The 24,069-nt window shown below is 40.3% G+C and overlaps 1 protein-coding gene, 2 long non-coding RNA genes and 1 pseudogene across 3 annotated transcripts; 2 read left to right on the top strand and 2 right to left on the bottom strand.

The window, feature by feature from the left end:
• Nucleotides 1-6,239: 6,239 nt before the first annotated feature.
• Nucleotides 6,240-21,743, top strand: LOC145457601 (stearoyl-CoA desaturase 5-like). The gene is made up of 6 exons (XM_080335820.1): nucleotides 6,240-6,572; nucleotides 19,721-19,846; nucleotides 19,912-20,042; nucleotides 20,099-20,304; nucleotides 20,933-21,162; nucleotides 21,541-21,743. Exons 1-6 carry the CDS (start codon nucleotides 6,560-6,562, stop codon nucleotides 21,741-21,743), a joined length of 909 nt encoding a protein of 302 aa, XP_080191946.1. The 5' UTR covers nucleotides 6,240-6,559.
• Nucleotides 10,646-12,856, top strand: LOC145458055 (uncharacterized). Its single transcript, XR_013921060.1, has 3 exons — nucleotides 10,646-11,164; nucleotides 11,239-11,397; nucleotides 12,571-12,856. It is a non-coding gene; the product is annotated as an uncharacterized LOC145458055 (long non-coding RNA).
• Nucleotides 12,094-13,978, bottom strand: LOC145458056 (uncharacterized). The gene is made up of 3 exons (XR_013921061.1): nucleotides 13,739-13,978; nucleotides 13,256-13,409; nucleotides 12,094-12,537 (listed from the first exon to the last, which is right to left on the bottom strand). It is a non-coding gene; the product is annotated as an uncharacterized LOC145458056 (long non-coding RNA).
• Nucleotides 21,744-22,490: 747 nt separating the features above from the next.
• Nucleotides 22,491-23,768, bottom strand: LOC145457951 (solute carrier family 25 member 3 pseudogene; annotated as a pseudogene).
• Nucleotides 23,769-24,069: the final 301 nt, after the last annotated feature.

The following is a 24,069-nucleotide window of genomic DNA, read 5'->3' as shown; positions in this document are numbered from 1 at the left end:
CATACCCCACTGTTAACAAGTCTTTCATCAGCAGTGATTGTGACTGCAGGGTTTCAATCAGAGCATTGAAGGTTTGCTTTGACAAACAATAATTCTGGGGGTTATGTCCATTCCATTTTATCAGCCAATTAGCGAAATCTTGTAGGAAATTGATTTTGCTATCTTGTGGGACCACTGCTTTGGCCAAGGGGTTTCCTGAATTTCTGTTACAGGAATTTACAATTGTCCACCAAGCATTAATAAGACTCAAAAATGAAGCAATATCTTCCCTGTGAGGCAAGTAACTTTTGCAAGCTGCAATGGTCGACTCATGGAATGAAGCAAGAGCTAAATTGACATTTTGTTTGTTATTGCTTGGATGCAATGAGGCAAACGTTAATTTTGGCGCTTTACGTAAATTCGAATCCAGCTTATCGTCACAATCTCTGATTTTGTGAAGATCGCTCCATGCAATGAATCCACCGGGCGATGATATACTCAAAGAATCAACGGTGAATGAGAATGGAGGAAAAACAAATTTTTTGGCTCGGAGCAAATTGTTCCGAATGTTCTTTACAAGATGGACATTATCAAAAAATAGATACGTTTTCTTGGCGCAGGATGGATGATGAAGAGAGAACTCATCATTGCCAGGGTATTTTTCTCTCATTATTGCAAATGCTTTTACATTGGATGGATGATTATCCGACACAAGTCCTCGAACAAAAAATCCATGGCGATTGAGAGTAGCAATACAATCCAGCAATTCGTCTGCTAACCATTTCCCCGTAATTTCGGTCTCTGGCAGTGCTTTCACCACGATTGATGTTGATTTTTGGAGACCATTGACCATCATTACAACAATACCTTTATATAGGTTACCGCTTTCATCTGCTCCATAATATTTACCAGCATGATATTGAACACCTTTCTGTAAGTACATCTCATCTATCATCAAAATTATATCAGTGGAGATTTCTCCCTTTTCTTTCATAATTTCCAGAACTTTAACCGCGTCAAAGCTCCCTTTGGTGTATCGGCTCAAGGTTGACATTGACGGAAAGGGAAAGCTTCTTGTAAGCATTTTATAAGCTTGTGCAGATGTGTACCGAAGTAGTAGAGCAAAACGAATCATTACGGATGAATATCGAATATGAGCATGGCCATCAGTCTTGTAATATATTAGATTTTGAAGCTCGTCCAATAAACTGTGCTGGGAATTTTCACGGAGATTTTTGAGATATTGCGGAAAGTTGAGTAAAGCACTAAATCTAGTCAGGGTAGCATTGGTGCCTTGTGTGAACCAAGGTGGCGAGGGAACATTCTTTCCATCACACTGCAATTTGACATGCAACTTATCATCAATCCTTATATGCTCTCTGACACCTTTGGGAAATCATTGAATTCCAAATGGTAGAAAATCACATATTCATTATCTCTTTTGTACATGGTATAGCCTTGTGGAGCATGTGACTCAGTCAAATCTGATAAGCTGCTTATTTTATCGGCCAGCTTGAAATCTTTCAACTCATCTTTCTGGAATATCCTTTCCTTTGGTGGTTTTCTGCAAGGAGACACAGTCGGGATCAGCGAAGGCCGTTGCAGCTCCTGCTCGGATCGAACGGAAGGGACTGGCGTTCTATCCCAAAGTAGCTTTTTTCGTAAGCCACAGTCTTTGATGTACTTTGCTCCAAAGTGCAACGCACAAATTACAGAATTCTTAGTTGGCTTCCAATCGCGTCTATTCACAAAAGCTGTCCATTTCATTAGTAACTCCGTGTCATCAAATGGAAATTGAAACGACGAAACTTTTTTCTTAGTTGTCAAGTATCCAGACTTACAACCATAAACACAGCACTTGTTGACCATTATCGATTATTTAGCCATAAGCCAAACCTGATTCACCAAGTATACAATCAGTCACTGAACTACCATCGCAATTTCTTAAAATAGTGTGGTGTGCGTGCGTAATATCGCAACATAAAGAATTATTTACCAACTGCATAACGGCATCTTACCTCATGCTATAAGCCGTTCAAAACGGCAGCTAAACCTATCTCCACTACAATAAGGAAACAGTTGTCCCTGTAGTATTAGTTAGTCACAGTATCATTCTATAACAATTCAAACTAAGGGGACTGCTTCATAGTAGCACAATCGCATTACGGTAGCCTACCTTATACTATAAGATGGTCTAATACTATAAGATGGTCAAAGCTCATAACATCCCTTCTACTCGAGAACTCGCTGAAGAATGAAAACTGCGCGCTTCAAAACGCGAGGAGTCTGTTATGAGAAGCGAAATCAAAACAATTCCTGAGTCAATCGCTGATGTCTGTTTTGCAGCGTCGGCCTGTTAGCTCTTTCAAGTGTTTTGTGGGAGATAAGGCCGTGAATATAGTAGGCCCTGGTCCTACCTTCTTATCATCGCGCCGAACATATCCGTCTGATACTCCATGGTAGCCGGTAGCCGCAAGCAAACGGATAAAGTAAAACTGTGCGTGATACTGACAGAGATCATGCGAAGTGAGAACCTCCAAAAGGTTCTGGTTCGTATAAACACGAATATATGACACGTCGCAATACCATTTCAAGTACAATATAAATCACTTCTACGTTTCTGTCTAAAGATATTGCCGGAGTTGCATTGCAAAGATGTCACTCACGATGACGATTAGACATGAGCGAAATGTGGTGTCATGACCTCATGAAATTGTCTTGTTTAAATTCCAATTAAATATGTCAGGGGTTGGTATTCGATCCGCAAATATAGGCCTACCCGTTATTCGCGCTCAGTATTTCTGGGTTGCTCTGTGAACCCTTTACGCCGGGAATAATTCGACAGTGTGGGACCCCAAATATCATTTGTGGCTTCATCAGGAATGAGAAACTGTGACACTGCGCAAGAATGTAAGCTCATAATCTCGCTCTAGCCCAGTGATCCTCAAACTGGGAGGCGCACCGCCTTCGGGAGCGTGAAAGCACCTAACGGAGGGCGCGAAGCCGCCTCAGAGACATTACGTTTCTTGAGTTGTAATGAGTTTAATTTGTGCTGAAACTTTCAAGTTTCAACATCGGCAATAATCTTAATGTTGTAATGACTCGAGTCATGACTCGACTCGAGGCCGACTCGAGACGCGATTTTTTGGTGACTCGACTTGATTCGAGTCAATTTTTGTATTGACTCGACTTGTACTCGAATCATTTCGCATGACTCGAACCGAGTCATATGATTCGAGACTAGGACGGCCAATACAGACATTTCACTGTAACTTCCAATAATAGTAAAGTGACCATGCACATTACTTGTATTTCGTCTATCAGCCCTGATACTTGAAAAAAGGGCAAGAAACCGTGAAGTCTGAGAAAAACTACTATATTATGAATGCATTCTACATCAATCGAGCAGAATTAAAAAAACTTGTCCTCCATATAATATTATATGTGTCAATAAATCATGCTATGTTATAACAATCGTACTAATCATGCATAATCGAACTTCAAGGTGTCGTATAGCGAGCGCCATGACTGGACTGACACAAATCCACTTCACAAACCACCATCCCCAAAAGTTTGAAATTCGATTCATGCGCTGTCTTAACGGTAATCTCGTTAGTAATTCGTGATTCGAGTAACGAGTTAAATACAGATATCGAACGTATACTGATATATTCGGAACATTATTATGTATATCAGCAGAGGCATCAGTACAGGGATATCCTGGATTTCATAATGCTGGTGTAATGTCGACTCAGTAGAACTCTGGTCTTGAAGATGGACTACCAGTGAAATATCGTCCCCTTATTGGGGTTCGAGGACATGATTGATCACAACGGTTTCTTAATATGGTGATCTGTGGTCACGTGATTTATGGTCGACGAGGACACACCTCCGCCATCCGATTCGAATGAGCGGTGTCTTACGAGGGGCGAGAACGCCTAGAACCGAGGGTGGCGGGTCACAGGAACATTTTGAGGTGGACCACAGAGCTATTTCGAAAATTCCGGTGTATTTGCACAAGTTTATGTATATTTGTCATGGTATTCCCGCGAAACATATATATCAAATTGTTGCAGGGATATCTAGATATCCCTGATTTTTATCGAATTATATGTAGGCCTATAGGCCATACGTAAATCTTTTCACTTGACTCCGGTCATTGAGGCGTATAGTGATACACACTTGTCACAGTGCACAAGTCAAAAGTAGAGAAGACAAAGGCGTCATTTTCCTCTGCATACGACTAACAGCAACGATGATGGTGGTGTAGCCAAGTATTCCGCCAGGGTCATATGCCATGTTTCTCTCTAAAGAGTATCTCTAGTAAAGTCGGACTAAAGTGCATTGAATGTAGTTATACAGTACTGCGTCCGCGGCTCAGGAATCGTAATATGGCATATCAGTCCGGTGTTAAATGATCATTGTGGAAACATTATGAACAGTTGAAGAGACTTTTTGGCGTATAGCAAAACCCGAAGCCTTTCGAGCTGACGCTCTTCAGGGGCAATCGTCAGCAAAAATAGAGAGTTCCAAAAATTGCATATAACTACATTGCATATATTCCAATTGTGACGTCATAAAACGAAAGCAACATTGAGTACAGGCAAACCAGCACGAGCGCAGCCAGTGGCCAATTTTTATTTTTATCATGAATAGTAAACAACAACGCCCGTCTTATATGGTGGAAGCTAATCAAGTTGTGAATTACGGCACGACAGTGACTACGTCACAGAGGTGGTCAGTAACGAAGTACTTCTACTTTTTCGAAGTACTCAAGTAGTTTTCCTCTACTTGTGGTACTTACTCAAGTAGATCTGATTTTCGCTACTTCTACTTCTACTTCGTGATATTTGGTGATCTACTTACTTACTTTTCGCTATTTTCAGTTTGTCAAGTAGAAGTAGTTCAATCTTCCAATCAGGAAGATAGCCTGAGGAATTTCGGGGCTGTTTTCACGGATTATCAACATTTAATTTTCATAAAAGTTTGGTAAAGCCCAGAATTTTCGTCGCGCTTCGCGCGCAGTGGATACGAAGTGATCCGTATGATTTCACGAAAGTATCGATGAATATAATTTCGCCCATATGAAATAATTCATCTCAGTTTATATGGCTCATCATAACGTCTGAATCTGATGTTTCGTCATCTAGCATTTACTTGTCATATCGTAATTTAACATGTCCATGGCGTGTCCTAACCTGGAAAAGTGGACTCTGACTTTTTTTGTTAGTTTTAGAGCTGTTTTAGCATACCACCTTTGAAACTTTCTCGACTGAAGGCATGAATTACATGTTCCGCTTTTATAAGTAGTATTTATGTTTCACTTTCAATTCCCAGTATCATGTACTTTGAGTAATAATTATTATCAGTTCTTTTGTCTGGTTAACATACATGTTGAAGTATAAAGCAAGTGTAGCAATGCCTTTAATTTCCGCAAATAAAGCTGGCATTTTTACGGTCCACCATATCTTTTATTAACGTTTACTAATCGCGCACAGTGTTTACACGGTATGCTATACAACTTCTTCGTATTGCTCTTCGACTAAACTACGGGCGCTATAATATGGGGGATGGCGCCATACCATGCTATTTCTAAAACGTGCTGTTCGAGAAAACAGAGGATTAGTATCGCATTTCCACATCAATACTATCATTTTCATCCCATGATGCCATCGAAAATTGGATACCTGCTGGTATGCATCAATATGAATCAACCTCGTCACCTTTCGTATAGCTCAATTTGCACCTTATTTTTACAATCCATGTGAACGAATTAGGATCGTTTTCCCAACTACTTACTTACTTGAGTACTTTTAAAGTCGGTCAATTCTACTTCTACTTCAAGTAGTTTTAGGTTGCTTATGGAGAAAGTACTTCTACTCGTACTTGAGTAGATGTTTTCGTCGCTACTTCTACTTCTACTTGAGTAGCTTTCTTGACTACTTTGACCACCTCTGGACTACGACCACAATAAAATGAGTGATTGAACCGAAGTGATTCGTGAATTTGACAGGCTGTACTTGAACAAATCACTCTAGGCTTACCCAGTGCAAACCATACATTAACATGACATTCGAACTCTTTTGGACGATTTGTATCGAAAGACCAATTAGGAAATTCCTAGCCTACGGGCTTTATATCACAATTGCGGCTGCATGTATAGCGAATGGTCGATTCTATCTATTGTCTATCCAAAGTGAAAGTATAAATATCCTGATCATATCGAACAATAATGAAAGGTGTGACATGCATGCCTATATCCATACAATGTGTAAACTTTTAATATAAATATAGGCATGGTGTTGCATACCTAGATCGTACACAGTCGACCTCTGACGAGAACGATTACTGGTAAAAGTTATACTATACAGTCATAGCGACATAAAATCGTAACATACGAAACGCTATCACCCAATTTCCGACGCGTGAGCTGACGCAGACTGATGTCAGTGATGTGTATCAGGTTGTTGCGAGATCAGTTTCTAAAGTTCTGACGTACTGATTTTACATTCTTGAGACCAGCTATTTGGGTGATTCCGCATTTCTTTTCCAAGCTAACGAAGGACAGTCAGTGGAAAAGATGAAGACAGAAGGTAAGACCTTCTAAACTAGTAATTTGGAATGCAAATTAGATTGTTACGTATATGTAGCCTAAGGTATATGCGTGAGCAATGTCTGCAAGAAAATCTACATATCCAAGGGTTGGTTTGGTAGGCCAATAGCAGAAAATCCATATGTTGAAATTGGTCTATGCATCTTATTACCAGCTTAAATTGACAGTATCTGCAACAAGATGCTTCAATGTCCGTTATGCTGTCTGTACTACTACGGTCATTTGACACTAGGTCCACTGCATAAGGTTGCTCAAGTAGGTCCTGAACTGTGTGGCCCTCCTCTCGTTCTAGTGTTGGTAGGTAAGCGCTGTAGGTGCCTATGAGTGGAATGCAGTGGCTGCGAAAGCATGGGCGATTGGGCGAGTAACAATACTATTAGCGTTAGGGGTACCATACGTCCTCTGTTTTCAATCAATTGAAAGTGTCCTCGGAGGGAGCCTAAATGTCCTCTTTTTGGGAATTTGTCATCTTTCTCTAGAAAAAGTATTAAAATGCGACTAAAAACTTGACCCCGACGCAGTGAAAGTCAGAGTTTTGTAAAAAAAAAATTGGGTAAACGCATGGCTTTGGAGCAGTCGTAAATTTCAAACAGCTCCGGAGCTCATTGATATCACTGCCCCGGCGCCAGCTCCCGCTCCGAACGAAAACTATCGAATGATTCGGTTGTAGCCGTCGCACGGAACTGCCATTTTGTGTGGGTATGCGAAGTCTTGTGACGTGAAATGACTTGATCTCGTCTGTCGATGACGTCATAGTTTTTTTTTGGATTTGGATCTTTTACATAAAATTAAATAAAAAAAATCTCAAAATTTTCTGTTCACTCCAGGAAATTGTTAGGTTGTCTACAGAAACGATGCTCACCCAATTTGGCTCAATTTCAACCAGTGGAAGCGGAGATATTGCAGTCGAAAATTTGGATAATGATAAAATAACAACCTGATCACCGTAAATACTATTTTATTCAAATCTAAATTTTTCGTCTGCAATAACTCCACTTCCACTGGTTGGATATAAGCCAAAATTGGCGAGCAGCGTCTCTATAAACAATCTAATTATTTCATGAGGTGAACAGAAAATTAAAAAATAAATTATTTATTTTTACATAATAAATAAATAAACTTTTTTCTCTTGAAGCAATGCGGCTACTGGTTGGAATTGAACCAAATTTGGTGTGCAGCCTTAAATTAGGTAACCTAACAATTTTATCAAGTAACCAGTACAATTTGAGAAAACAAGTCATTTTTGAACACCCCTAGTGTACAGATTACTGATTACCACATAGTACAGCATTAAAACAGTGATGTGATGTTTTAATACCGTCACTGCGCTCGTTAATATCAAGCCCTACAGTCCAATCTAATCTTGAAATGGGGTAATTTGCTCAAGTGTAACTACAGAAATGAGTGCGTGTCGCGACCTTATTAGCGGAAACCCACTTTCTACCAAATAACCAATGGTTTGAAATTCGATATTGGTTCGCTCGTTACCACCAGTCCGTCTGCCGTCGATCAAGTTCAATGGAATATAGAAGGTTCCCCTTCAAACAAATCGAATAAACTCAGAATTAGTGCCACTGAGAATCTGGTGTTGCATCAATACTTGACAATTTAATTCAACGCAGTGTACTGTAGATTGTACAAGTGCACAAGGCACCGGTTGCCCGACATATGAGCAATGAGCATGCGACACAATGGAAAGCGACAGTTCAGCATGGAACACATCAGCATGTGTCACTTCAGCATGTGACTGTATAATCCAAAAACTTACCCTAACCCGAAACATAGCCCTGAAAATAACCCTTATATACATCCTAACCTAAATCCTAATCCTAATCTAACCATAAATCCAACCCTAACCTACCCCTAACCCGAAATTTAACCCACATGCTCATGTGTCACATGCCAAATTGTCGCATGCCGAAGGGTCGCATGCTGTGATGTCGCATGCTCATAATGTCCATGGACGCAATGCACCGTGTCTGAACCAAATTTAACTCCGTGCTTACAAGTATGATTGCGCTACAATTCAATAATATGAGTGAAACGAGCTGACAAAAATGAATACACAAAACTGATGATTGCAAACTGGAAAACGCGCATCCAATCACTAATTGCTGCCCTGTTATTATATCTAACTCCAGGGGATTATGTTATTGAATTCGCCATATAGTCACCCGATTAATCTAAATTTGCGGTATATATAATTATCAAAGTGGTCTGGTGCACAAGACCATAGTAGTTAAGCACCATTAACTCGGGTTGGGCAAAATCGAGTACCTGAGTGATTCGATTCTGAATCGCGTAATATGCTTCGAGTCGAGTCGAGTAATCGAGTATCACTCATTATGACGTCATAACAGAATGTAACATGTCAAAGTTCAAATATGTACCTTTCATGCGCCCACAACGAATATAATGCCCGTTATCCATTGCAACGAAGATACTTTGGTATTTTCTCGACCATACCGATTTCATTGCACTTGGTGACAATGTTGTGGGATGATCATGACTTCGGAAATATGCTATTTCCAGCAACGTTCGTAGCTTTGTACTATATGTTTCGTTTGCTGCGATACGGCCAATCGAGATTTCAAGACTTTAACAGTGAAAATTAGTATCGAAACTACAATTCGCAGTGATAAATGAACTTTCAGTTGCGAGGAGCGTATAATTTCAGTACTCGAAAAATCATCTTTTACTACTCGACTCGAATCATTAAAATTAATACTCGATTCAGATTCGAGTACTCGAATCATTGTGCCCAGCCCTACCATTAACCAGGGGATTCGGACGTCGCATAGTCAAGCTTGTAGGGCGACTATTGTGTGTGGAATATAATCACGTTGTAGGCCGCTTTGATACATTTCTCTATTCACGTTCGCAAATCGTTGCTGGAGTAAACGATCATGCGCTGGAATGAATTTTAATTCGAAGGTCTGCACTCTACACAATAACCAACTTTTCAATTTTCCGATACAATTAACAACCATCACTAGTGAGCGTGCATTTGCTCGTCTAGTTCAGAGTTCTAGTGCGTACCTCCAAATCGACATGTGCAGCAGGGACACGTTTCTATTCTTTGGCGTCGCTTACCTACTCATCACTAATTAGTTAATTGCTCGCTCACATAAGCATCAATTTCGTTTTGTGAAATTCAGTGATCATTACTTTCCGAATCGTACAATTGCATGACAATCGGTATTGTACCGATGATGAAATTGCGCGTCTGATGAATACCCACAACACAGTAATTACGGGGGTAAGTCGCGGCATATCTAGCCTACCCAGGTTTGGCGCCTATGTATGGACACGGATATTCTTCATTAAAAAGGTAGTGAGTCTAAGGATGGTGTGAACGTGAGGTTCACGTTCGCGTTCTTGGTGTGAACCTCAGAAATTTAGAGATTCACGTTCACAAACGAACCTTGGAAGGTTCTGCACTGTGAACCTTTTTCATATATTACAATTTTTACTTCATTATAACGTCATTGGTTGAAATTTAATGCATTTCAACTGTGGGCCACTCTATGCACGGCGCTTGCAGCATAAAAAAGTCAACACTGAATGAGCATATGCACCCGGGCCATTTCAAAAAATATTGCTTGATTTGTTGCAAAAATTTTCTCGAACTATCCAGCTTTCCGTTTGTGGATATTTGCTAGGTATCGTGTACATTAATTTCAGGCTATCACTTCACTAAAATGTAGGGTTGGAATTAGCGATATGACGTCACGTGACGTCATGAGGTTCACGTTCGCGTTCACACAGAACCTTTCAAAAAGGTTCGCGTTCACACGAACCTGAACCTTTCAGAGGTTCACACCATCCCTAGACTAGTGACAATAGACACTTACGTGACCTTTGACACGAACCAATCAGGTTGCAGCAGGATGTAAACAAAGAACAAGCCCGGGCAAGCTTACTATGAGCTCTTATGGAAAAAGGTTGAAAAATGAAGGTTTTAAGCAAGATTACGTTGAATTGGGGATGACTGGCCTTAATGAATAGTACTAGCGTAGAGCTAGTATGTGGTTGCAGCTTTTAATCTAGGATGAACAGGAATGGTGGCAAGTACGCACCAGCGTGCTGTGTCCAAATGCACGGGTTTTTGACAACTTTTCTGATTAAGCGACGATTGTTGTATACTATACTATAGGATTGTGGTAATGCATATTTTGACGATTTCATAGGCTCCAGGTCTCGAGCAAAATTTTCAAGCATATCTCATGTTCAGAAATATATATACTATAAAATATAGCTGCTGCCACACATCACAATTTTTGTGTATTGATTATGAAACTTGAAAGCTATGGAGATTCTATCGAATTTATGGATTTGAGTGGAACAGCATCTTCTTCTAACACCGCGGAGAAAGCTACGAAGTATTTCATGGAGCGCTATGCACACGATTTAGGGATAAAGATTGAGGAGACAATCCACTCTTTTTAGAAGCAATATTCTAGTGAACAGCCAATATTATAGCAACTTGCGGAAAAGTGAGATAACACACTCAATGGAAATACACGTTCTCGGAAAATCCATTATTGATTCGTCTTGCACTTGTAAGACAGGGTAAGTAAGGAAAAAGACATTTTTTCAGAGACTCCTTCAATAGATATTTTAACCATGATTTATTTTCATATTAGGTTCTGATATATGCTCTCATGCATATGCATTGATTAAGACAATCCAGCACCTGAAGCTAAAAGGACTACATTGTGATTTGCATCAGCATCAGTGAGCTCCATCGTGATTGACAAGCAATCTCTCCACCGTACTCGCAACCGATCAACTCCTGCCTCAAGGTAGATTTTGGTGTATCTGGTGTCTTCAGTTTTATAACATTCCATCAAACACAAATAATCCTAGAACATTTTCATCTGGAGAATTGTTCATTCAACAAATTGGGCATCTAAATGAGCTTCAATAATGCACACCACTGGAATATCTAGACATGCACTGTTGGTACAGACTGACCATGGCACCGCGCAATTACGATCCGTAGCATGCTATTAGGCATTACGATATTGACAATGGAACTGAATTTGCGCAATTGCCGAATATGTTGCGTCATTCATTTTTAATTTTCAATCTTGAATTAGAGTATGCAATTAGTCCATATATATTTGGTTAGTTGTGATACACAATGCTGCATAGTATGACACCAGACAAAATTTTATACTCCTTGATTCTTCCGATCAGCTGTTCAATATGAATACGTTCTCTCGCCATCTTTATTGTTGTGGAACAGTCTGGCTCAGGCATTTGACGGTGTGTAAATCACGTGCAGGAATATTTAAATCTAGATTCAACTTCTTGATTTCAGACTCAATGGTGAATCCCTTTTCTGCCATGATAGCATTGCCTGGCTCACCATAGCTGAACTCCATCATTTTCTTACATTTCTTGTCGAATCCACATATTTAACTAATATTTCGATCTGAAATGCTCCCTGTAAATAGTTCCTGCACAAAAGTAAGTGTACCACAATCCATCAATCCTTTCAAAGTTGTATGTGATTTATTGACAGTCAATAATCATTCTAGATTTGAGAAATCATGAATGAATGCAAATGGTGCATTTTTAAGAACCACATATCTACATGGCCAAATCGCGATTTAATGAAGCAGTTACATATGGCTGGCCCAATGGTTAAATACTATGCTTACAGCAATACTATAAATTTGACGTCAGTAGGATAAGTCGGGCAATTCAGAAAGAATTTAATGTAGTCTAGCATAAAATTTCAGCTTCTCCGCATCTTTTGACATTATGATGCTCCTCTGAGAACTGAACTTCACTAGCAATAATTGTCCGTCAATTTGTAATTTTCCTGGACGAGTTTACTGTTTTGTGCTTCTATGCTTCTTCCAGAAATTTGATTTTCTTGCGTTTTATCCATCGACTTCCTCTTTCTGCAGCTTCATAAAAGATATCCATCAAGCCTGCACAAAATATATAATATGTTCATTTTACAGAGCAATACTGCTGTGCAGGCACCTATCAAGGCGTACTCGTCCGACTCGTACAACGTATCACCGCTACCAATTTCAACTATTCGTCTCATTATTGAATATATTGTTTTCAACAATTTCAATACATTACACACCATCAAGCAACAAAACTGGAGTGGAATAAAACGAGACACACACCAAGTCGATTGTGGCATCAAGTGTGACTGCATTTCAGATTGGACTCATTTTGAAACACAGAATTGTTTCATCTAGATCAGTGGTTCCCAACCTTTTTGACCTATCGCCCCCTTTTCAAGGTCAATACCGATCATCGCCCCCCAAATTTTGTGTACCGAAAATTGGGCATACAAACCTGTAATCACCGGCAGGTTGACTAAAAAAAAGGGTCAAATTTTCGGCTCGATGTCTAATTTGACACACTTTTGTAACTAAATTTCCGTGGGTTGACTAAATAAAAAAATTAAAATGTCAGCCGTTTTGACGCGTCATCGCCCCCCCCGAATCGCCCCCTTCGCTATTTTCGCCCCCTTCGTCATTTTCGCCCCCCTAGACCGCCAAATCGCCCATGTTGGGAACCACTGATCTAGATTCTAGATAATGTCACGATTCAATATTTTTGGTACAATAATAGATATGTCATTTTCTTAATAAAATGAGAATTCAGATGACTACAAGGAAGTCCACATGCCTTTATCCAGATTTTACATTCTTCCATGCATGTCATTGGCTCTGGGAAAGGTAAAAGCGCACACCAGGAAAGGTCTGGGTAGCCATCTCCATGTTACGCAGGCTATTAGCACAGTGTTTATCCGGCATTTATCCTGATAGATTCAATACACGAGCTGGAACAAAAAATGACGATTTCAGCCGGGAACAGATCATGTTGCCTAACATATATCATATTAATATGATCATTGAATATGCAGACAAGTGTCCAGTGTAACAGTAATTTGCTAGATAATGATACAGACTGTAGACTACTATATACAAATGTCGATTCCATAAATAGAACGCATATAACGCCACATAATGGATACCAAACATATCCTGACTCAATATTCCTCTAATACATTCTATTCGCTACGACAATCCTATAGTATACGACTAAGGATAATACAGCAATAGTTGCTTCATCCGAAAAGTTGTCAGAAATTCATTCATTTGGACATACCATGCTGATGCGTGCTTGCCATCATTCATGCTTATTGTAGGTTATAACACTGCATATACATACTAGCTCTACGTTATTACCATTCACCAAAGCCAGCTATTCCCAATTCAATGTAATTTTGCTAAAAACCTATATTTTTCAACCCTTTTCCATAAGAGCTCATAGTAAGCTTGCCCGGGCTTGTTCTTTGTTTACATCCTACTGCAACCTGATTGGTTCGTGTCAAAGGTCACGTAAGTGTCTATTGCCAACGAGGCAACAAATCGTAATTTTATTAACGACTACCGTAAAATTACGCGAATTCAGTAGCATAGAATCTCATGAAATACATCGGAGCCGGAGCTACTTTTCAAATAACCGGCTCCGGGAATCCTTGCTCCGGCTCCGGCCCCAAAGCCCAAAACTGCAGCCGAGTCAAATTGATAACCTTATTTTGTCAACGCAGTAATATCGGTCGAAAAGTTTTCAAATTCACCGGTGCTTTCAGAATGTTTTAAAAGTCTCCTATTTTTAGGATCTCAAAATATAATAACCCTACTCGATGCTGTTGGCCGCGAAGTCGCAGTAATCTAGGTACGATATGAGCAGGAAATTTCAATGCTGTGAGGCCATATGACACCATGATTCGATGTCCTTCGAGAGTGTATAGGAAAGTTCCATTTCTACAGAATATCAAGGCAATTTCCTCGCCAAAAGGAAAACACATGTGGTCAGTCTAAAGTTCTACAGTATTGTAACCGTGGGCAACAACCATCACCAAGACGATATAATTTATCATGTGTTATTAGTAGGGCGATTTTCTTTGACATGTCAAAATAAGTCAACATTTTGTCAAAATTGTAGCGTTAGGTCAAAACATTGTCAAAATTGTTTACAAAGTCAAATACGTAAATGTTAGCACTGTCGGTGAACTTATCATCTGACATTTTACAGCTTTTAGCCTATTTAATATAGGTTTACCGTATTTTGGAATCGATATTCGTAGGCCCCGATGACACTTGTCAAAATTCTCAAACATAGAATACCGGGGTAAAATCCTGAAAAACTGGTCAATTTTTTCCACTTCGTAGTCGGTTGACTAAAAAAATGTCAACTTTCGCTCAGATCCCGAAATACCCGCCTGAACGCGTCGGTTCAGTGCTATTTTATGGTATTTAGGTTGAAATTTTTCCTGTGTTTGACCAAAATTCTAACAAAAGGACAAAATCTCAAAAACGAGGACATTTAGGCGTCCTCGGGGGACATTTTCAAAAAGCCGAAAAAAGAGGACAAATTCTCCTAAAAGAGGACGTATGGTAACCCTCATTTTATAGGCCTGCCGTTGTAGAAGGCCCATTATCTGTTCATTGTGAAACGTAAACGGCCAAATGAAACAAATAGATTGACATGGTGTTATGCTGAACGTACCGCCATATGCTAACCGAAGCATTGGTTCTTATTTCAAGAAGCACACGATGAAAAATTGTGATGTAGACAACATTGTCGGAATGAAGCAACACAGCGTGTCACCAGTAGTGTACGCATAACTTCAGTGTTGCCAGCCAATAACTAGTTTATTAAGGTCAAAAAATGTCAAAATTTTGATTTTTCATGTCAACATCTTGTTTTTAGGTTAAAATAAAATCTCCCTAAACTTGGGCTATACTCAGTCGTTCGATAGTAAACCGGTAGTGAAACGCATTATAAATAAATCTAATATGATCTATGTTTCATGATTGACTTGGCACTTGAGGAATCCTCTACAGCAGGGGTTCTTAAGGCATTAATGACCGCGTATTACGTACCCATTTGAATTACGTGCATTGCGCAATGTGCAATGTTCATTGTGCAATTGTGCATTAGGGCGGTTCAAAAATAACATTTTTTCCTTAATCTTGCGGGCTACATGATTAAATCGTCAGGTTACCTTAAAAAACGACGCACACCAAATTTGAATTCATTCCAACCAATATTCGCGGTTTACGTAGAGTTTGAAAATTTTGAATTTGCCCAGAAACGCAAAAATTTTTTTTTTTCAAATTTTTCTGCTAACCCCATGAAAATGTTGGGCTGTCTTCAAAGACTATGCAAAACAAATTTGACTCAATTCTAAGCAGTAGAAGTGGAGTTATATCAGTTTTTCTTTGATAATTCTGGGATTATCCTTGATTGGTGGATAATCCAAGAATTTTCATCGAAAAACTGGAATAACTCCGCTAACAATCGCGCTAATAGCCTTCATAATAATAAGGTTAGTAGCACTATAAAGATTGTACAATCTCTATAGTAGCACTAATCCGAGATATACAGTAGGCTACGTATTACGTAGTAACTATCATCACCTCGTCAATATAGAGAAACATGAAAAATAAATTCACTACAATTAGTGTAGATGAGGCAAATAACGTTGCACGGCAATGTAAAAAGCATGACGTTGTTGTTATTGTTGTTTATTAAACAACGATATGTCGTATATCTCCTGACGGCGTTTTGCACCAAAAGCATCAGGCGGTTTAACCCTTACTAAACGCTGCATTTGGTATGCTTTAACTTTGTTCTCGCTTTTCACATAAACTTTGCAATCGATGCTGCAAAATATTGTCCCATTGCCAGAAAAATGTCGTTGCTCCGCACCCACGAAAATTACCTCGCGTATCCGGTGGGTACGCGTACCTCAGTTTGAGAATCCTTGCTCCATACATAGGATTTGGAAAGTATACGACATTGTATTATGCTTGGAGCTTGGTCGGGAATTATTATTTGCTTCTAATTTTCTTGCTACCTCAAGTAGGTTTTCTCCATATGCATTCTATATCTACAGCAGGGGTTTTCAACTTCCCTCGTATAACGGGCCGCATTTTCACACTAAAAGACGCTGCGGGCCGCAGAACATTATCACCATGTATTTGTGGGCTACTATTAAATTTAGGTCTATTTATCAGTCTTATTCGGGCATTTAGTGCATTTTTATGCATTCTAAATCATTAATGGAGAGCGTTCGTAGGTTTGCAGTTGCTGTTTTTTGTGAGAATATCGATCGTCAAGTGGCGCAAGTAAATCCCTTCATGGAGCGTACATTCCATTCGTTGCCATGTCGGTATTATGGTATATGCACCCCTCAAACCCTTCCACCACCAGAGATCCGAACTCTCTGTTTCAATGCGTGAGCAAGCAAGTATAAAATTACGGTGAATTTTTCGTTACTGAGGTCATTATCACTTTGAGCTCTCAGTGATATGAGAAGAATTGAGACGTTAGGGGTCATTTCTGAGCAAATCAATCAACTCTTCGCCTTTCCTTCCATGGCTGGAGCCCTACACCAATAGATATGGAAGTCAGCGTTGTCAAATTGATGTCATGGTCCCCTTCCCACGTTTGCCCCGTCAGCATTTCCTCTGGAAATATGCCCGCATGCCCATTCCTATAAAAAGCACCAGGATAATTAGCTATGCAATGTGTGTGCACTGTGTGCATCGATGGATAGGTCCAATGCTAGGCTAAAGTAGTCTACGTGGCAAAGTGTTACAGAACATGCGAAAAAGATCGACTGAGATCGCTGTTACTCTTCTGGTGATCGTTGAATCAGACAACTGTAGCTTCGAAATTTGTCAGGTGATGTGGGACTTGCTGCTAAGTTCCGGAAACAGCGAATATTCGCACAGTAGGCTACGTTAAAGTTTTATTGAAGTCATACCTTCTCTAGCAGATTCTTGGGTTTAGCGATATTCCAAGCAGTTTTGAACAATGCGTCTGTCACGTCGTCGGCAATTTTAAAAATGATTCGAAATAGGGATTGCTGGGCTTGAAACCAAGCTAGCAACGTTTGATATGTATAACTCCAGATGAAACTATCGTGCTATCATTTCAAGCTTCTGGGCTTTGTTACAACAACTGTTCTTCGACAAATGTGACACATCGGTCTTCCATAACAATACGGGGCCAGTAGTGATTATATTGAAAGATGTCGCGGGCCGCAAAAGAATCGTCGGCGGGCCGCATGCGGCCCGCGGGCCGCGGGTTGAGAACCCCTGATCTACAGTATAGAGTGGTTTTGAATAAAACCATATTCATTGTTCAATTTTGCTTCAACAATCTTAAAGCCCAGTTACTTCCTTCTTTTTTTACAACATATGTCAAGCATGTCCGTTATCTGGGTAAATGCATTTTAGAACATTGAATGGTGTTGTAGGATATTGTCATATATTCAGGCTATCCTTACTGTATACACATATGGAGCTTAAATACTTATATTTGAAACCATCTGTTTCGACCTTCTCTTCAAATCGCTTTTACTAGTCATGGTGATCGCTTCATCTACAGTCTACAGCAAGGGTCGGCAACCTACGGCCCGCGACGTAATAATTAGTTATCACAAGAATACGGCCCGCCGCTTCATAATGAGTTTCAATCTGCAGTGCAGCGCTGCATGAAAAAAATGCGGCATTGCTACGATATAATAGCAGCCTACATCGTATTAGTCTATTGTTACGTCATAAAACGAAGGTGGTTGAAGCGGAGATGGAGATAGACTAGACTGGATCAGTGCTTATCAATCGGGTGTATCTCGCAACCGAAGGTGTTCCATGCTTTTTTAAAGGGTTAATCACTCTAACGGGGTGTGACAATAAAGGTGTTCTTCCTTTGCTTCAGAAACGCTTGGAGCATCTCAGACGCAATGACGGAATCTCAAAATATTCAATTATAGATAACTAGCCTCCGTATGTTAGTTAGCCTGTCTATAGTTTGGTTTTCCAGAAGGCATTGTGTGCCAAGACAAAAAACCTGAATAGTGTTTTGGCCACAATGGTGAAAACTGTAACTTTGATTTTTGTCTCATCAACTGAATCAGTTACGCCAGATATTACTAGAAGCAGAGAATCAATATGGCGATGTCATGTAGGCCTATATATCTGTCATGTTCGCTCATTGAGTCGAGCAGCTATGCTTACACGAGTGTATGAACTGAGAAATGAAATAGCAACTTTCCTCGAAAATACAAATATCGCCGACTCATAATCTTGTAATCGAAAATGGGTAACTCATCTTGCTTTCCAGATACATTTAACGTCACATCTGAACAAATTGAACTTGCTGCTTCAGAGGAAAACAGCATCATACATGAGATATTGAGGCGCATTCAAAACAAATCTGTGACTCTGGATATGTCAACAGTACAAAGAAAATTATGCTCACTTTGCTATACTAGAGGAGAGAAAACCTAGTACCAACACTACATTTGTAACTGTGATACGAAATTTAACTACTGAATATTCACCCGCTTTTCCGACATTCCTTCTCTACAAAATGAATTCTGACTATTCAGTACTCTGTTTAATGTGGACGCCAATACCATTGCCTGGAAATTTCAAATGGGCCTTTCTGAAATGCGATGCAGTTGAATTGAATGACAAATTTCATACAAAGAGCATATCGCTGCATGACTTTGACAACGATTACGTTCTTGAAATTGGTCTTTATCCCAGCTTGACTCGCAATGCAAAAGAAATTGCATCGATTTTTGGAAGCACGTACGCATGCGAACAATAGTTTTGAACAACGAAATTCACGAAGAGCAAGCTAAGATCACGTATTTCGGACGTCCAGTTTGAATAGGGTCTGATGCTTGTTTCATCTGACTTGTTACCAGAAGTAGAAAACCTTTCACAAAGCAAGCTGCGTCAATTGTCACAATTATTCTCTGTCATTGAAGTGTAAATACATGTGTCTTCGGATTGGTATGATTGAGATTGCAGCAATGTAGGATGATATACCGAAGTGAGCGTAAAATATAGTAGGCTACTAAGAAAAAATCCGGCCCGCCAAAAGGTTGTACACCCGAAATTTGGCCCGCAACTAGCAAAAGGTTGCCGACCCCTGGTCTACAGTCTACACGTAGGGCCGTAGGCCTATACTAAAGTAGATCCCTTATAGCATCAGAGAAGTTTAGCGCTTCCAAATATAGTGTACGCGGCATGTCAATAACAAACTTATTTGGTATTTCAGACACCGAACGACCTTTGAGAACACCGGTAGTTTTGAAGAAGCTGATTCTAGTGGTTTCAGTGCACTTGATTGCAATTAGAGCACTCTTCCTGTTGCATAAATTGCACGTTGGTACGCTTCTATTTGGTGAGATTTTGTGTTCATGTGTTTTCAATGATAGGATGCATTTCTGTCGTTGCTGCTAAATTTAGGTGCACTGTGCTATCAATTAGCGGGCCTTGGAATCACGGCGGGCGCCCATCGCTTATGGTCACATCGATCCTACAAGGCAAAGCTTCCGCTGAGAATCTTTTTAGCGTTAATGAGCTGCGCAGCGTGGCAGGTAAATTTATAATTCTTATAAATCAATTCCGAAATTTGACGACAAAACATCTTCAGATTCCCATCCTTCAGTGGGCAAGAGATCATAGAACTCATCATAAATTCACGGACACAGATGCCGATCCTCACAACGCGACTAGAGGCCTATTCTTCAGTCATTTTGGCAGTATTATTTGTCAGAAGCATGACGACGTGGTCACAAAGGGGAAAACGATCAGCGTAGATGACCTGCTTGCTGATCCCGTCGTCAGAATTCAAAAGAGGTATCGGCGTGGCTTGTTATCGTACGATCAATACAGATCTGGAGAAATGAACTTCCAATTTTGAATTGTGGATAAGCAACGATCATCATATAATTGAGCCAAGTGCGCATATCGAAAATCTTATACAATAAGGAGATACCTTTGATTTGTCAGATTTAAACCATGATAAACTCGTTACTCAACACTCAATGACAGTGATATTGCTTATTTAATGTTATAGCCTACGATACATAAATTACACTACCAAAAATGACTATCAATGTACGGATTGTACGCTGTATAAATGTAGGTACATATTTCTCCAACCAAGTGCTAATAAGGAAATGAGACTTGATCTAATTGCACGCAACGACTACATTCCGAGGCCATTTTAAAGAGGACTCAAGTCAGTTATCGCTACGGATATTACAACTAAGTACATCATTGATGTCTGATTACTGGAAACCAAGTCTGCATAAGATGTTCATATGCATTAGTTTGACTATAGTATGGAAATAATACGTCGTGGAGAATTGGTCCGGTGTTAGAGGTCAATCGAGAAAATATCGATAAGTCTATTTCATGCTGAGAAGCCACTGGCTGTATTTAGCCTATTCTCGTTTATCATGTAGGGATAACTATATTACAGATTCTTCATTCCTGGTGCGTTATTTATGTGTATCATTCTTCCGACGTGGATACCGTACTACTGTTGGAACGAATCGCTAATATATTCTTACTACGCCACGGTGCTTCGTTACTGCCTGACAATGAATGCAGCATTTGCCGTCAACAGTTTTGCCCACTGGGCAGGCAGCAAGCCTTACGATCGGACGATCACACCAGCCGATAACGAAGTCGTTGCTTTGATTACAATGGGTAAGGTTGATGGCTAACCGAATCTTAGATAGGGCATCTTCTACTGGGCTAGTTAGAAAATGCTAGTTGTAATTAGGTCAGACATTTATGGAAAAAGTGAATGAGACGTTCTGCATAACAGTTACCTAGAACGAGGACATTCATTCATCTAGCATTTATTATGACATGATACCGCGATATGCATTGAATAAACAGCAAACAGGCCTGAGGAGTCTTCACATTCATGTGTGCCTTTTTTCAACAAAAATTTTTATTCATAGCTCACAACGATATTAAAGTAGTGGTCTGGTTGGTGTCGTCTATTAATTGCTTTTCGTGCAGTCATGTCTATTAGTTTCCACGCCAAATACGCTCGTTCATCCGGCCTCTCGTTTACAGGAGAAGGATTCCACAACTACCACCATGCCTTCCCCCAAGACTATTCGACCAGTGAACTTGGTATTAAGTGGAATCCCACAAAAGTATTCATCGACGTCATGGCTTACTTGGGTCAAGTTTACGACAGAAAAAGTACTCCGAAGCATCATATTGAGGCTAGAAAGAATCGAAACGCTAAATCCGCCCATCTGCACCTGCAATAAGCAATGAGCACTGAATGTTAGTGGTGTCGGCTGCGGGGTCGGCAATTGTATAGTTTCTCAGTGCGTACTGCTCAGTGCTCACTCACGTGATAGATTCACTGTATGCAGTAAATATATTCGCAAACCTGAAATTGTATACCGCTCCGAGTAGAAAAAGCTGCCGCGTCTTATTTTGTGAAAGCTATGAACTATACGCATTTTATTATTTCCGGTGTCCTTTGAACGCATATTATGTTTTGAAGCGACCTAAGGCAGGGTTGGCAACCTTTTTTACTCTACGGAACTTTTCTTCGTGGACCAGTGTCAAAAAACACTAACGTTCAACGTTGAAAATTAATCAGTAAAGGGTTCACAATAGGGCTGAAATACACATGTTACGATGAAAAGATAAACTTCATTCCCTTTAAATTTTATCAATGACATTGAACACAATGCATTATACAAAAGTGTACGTATTTTTCGCGGACCAGTAACGAACTCGGTGCTGACATGTTCCACCACATGTATGTTTGTGATGCACTAACGGAGTTGCACTTTGCAACCAAGTGGTATTCAAACTCTGTGCCAAACGTTTACTTGCGAACGCGTAGTGGAGCTGATAGCCTGATACTTCGATTGAGATTAAATAGCATAGTGTGGTTTATATAACGATTATGACAAGTCTGCTATTAAAATTTATAACTGCATATAGTGCATATGAAGAGTGCTGATACATTTTTGGAGATTATTTGGCATATTATTCTGTGGTTTATATACCAATATATCAGGAGTCTACTTGTAGACTTTGTGGCATGGTCGGTGGTGGTGGACGTGGTACGCGGAAATACACTTTTATGAAATCGTAAATTAGCCATTGCGCAGCAGTCAAAGTGCCAACCATAAATATTCGCGCGGGTAAGCCTTTCCAGATCCCTGTCCACCCAAGCCGTTGAAGAGCCTGCAACGGCGAGCTCCCACTGTCCTTGTTCAAAAAGGAAACTACCGAATCGGGCGGATGTGACGCGGTAGCGCAGAGTACACCGGCGATATATCCTGCAGTGAACGTGACGGCCATCTGTTCTGGTATGCTGCACTCGGACTTTGGTTTCGGTATGACATATTTATACATAGCCTCGACTGTGCGCTCGAAACACGAGAACTTAATCATCGTATACGGAATCTGCCGCATCCACAACGGCGGCAGTCCTTTGTAGAAAGAGGTGAGTCCTTCCTGGGACAGCATTTTCGGAAATGCTTCCCGTAAATTGTTTGCGTATCCAGGCTGCGTCTGGATACGTACTTTGCATGCCTCCATCGGAGCTAGCGCAATGTCTGCAAAAAATTCGGCTGATGCGCTCGCCGCTAGATATACGACGGTTCGCCATTTATATAACGATTCTGCGTCCAATGGGGCGCTATAGATATCCTTGAAAACTTCGTAGAATCCAAATTTGAAAAACCCTTGCATCGAGTATCCGATGAGAGTTGGCGACCAGCCGCGCCCTAGTCCACGCATGCCCTCTTCGGCGATCGTTACGCGAAATCCATTCAGTGTGTTTCTGTATTTGGACGGGTCAGCTTGTATCCGACACTTCACTACGTCCACCGGTGTCATGCCAAAATGGGTAGGGCCGCACGCGATAATTCCAGCAACACTGCATATGGCGTAATATTTCATTGTGCCCAATTCGCAACTATAAATTCCCTCGGAGGCTTCGGTTGCTTGCTCCGCCCACGCTGTCTGTTGACGATCCTGACATAAGGCTTTCATATTGGGAAGTCCAAAAGGATTCCGCAACAGTTGTTCAAGATAGGTGTTGATTCCCATAATTACATTTGATCGTCCTGTAAATGAGGTTTTTTAGCTTTTTATCTGCCGTACGCACATCGCCCGTACTACTGGATACAGCGCCTTTACAAGAAAATATCTCAACCACTCTGTTCTAATGCCGTTCAATTGACATGCTATCAGATTGATTTAGACAGCCTTTCGTGAGCTATTGTATGCTATTCGGTACGCGAAACCTTGCTATGGATGCCAAAGGCAAACATGTTACTCATTACCGAATGGTTTATAAAGGTCTATCTCGTTTATCGCATGACGTAACCAACGTGTAATAACTGACGTCGGACAGTATAGTTCTATTGCATCACATCTTTACGTCACCGTATTCGGGAAAATGCGTAACAATTACTAATTTCTAAAAATAGTGTGTCTGTCTTGATAGGCTATTGATCGTTTCAGCGATTTCGTAGCATCGCAACAATGTAACGAATTTTAGAATTACTAGATTGGCGAATGGATAGGGCACATACATCACAGTTTGTTGACAAGCAAATAGCGTGA

The sequence above is a fragment of the Botryllus schlosseri genome, chromosome 15 (assembly GCF_051294905.1).
Source record: "Botryllus schlosseri isolate E-star chromosome 15, Bs_hap1, whole genome shotgun sequence".
Lineage (NCBI taxonomy): Eukaryota > Metazoa > Chordata > Ascidiacea > Stolidobranchia > Styelidae > Botryllus > Botryllus schlosseri.
Note: the sequence above shows the minus strand (reverse complement) of the source record. Positions and strands in the feature narration are given on the sequence as shown.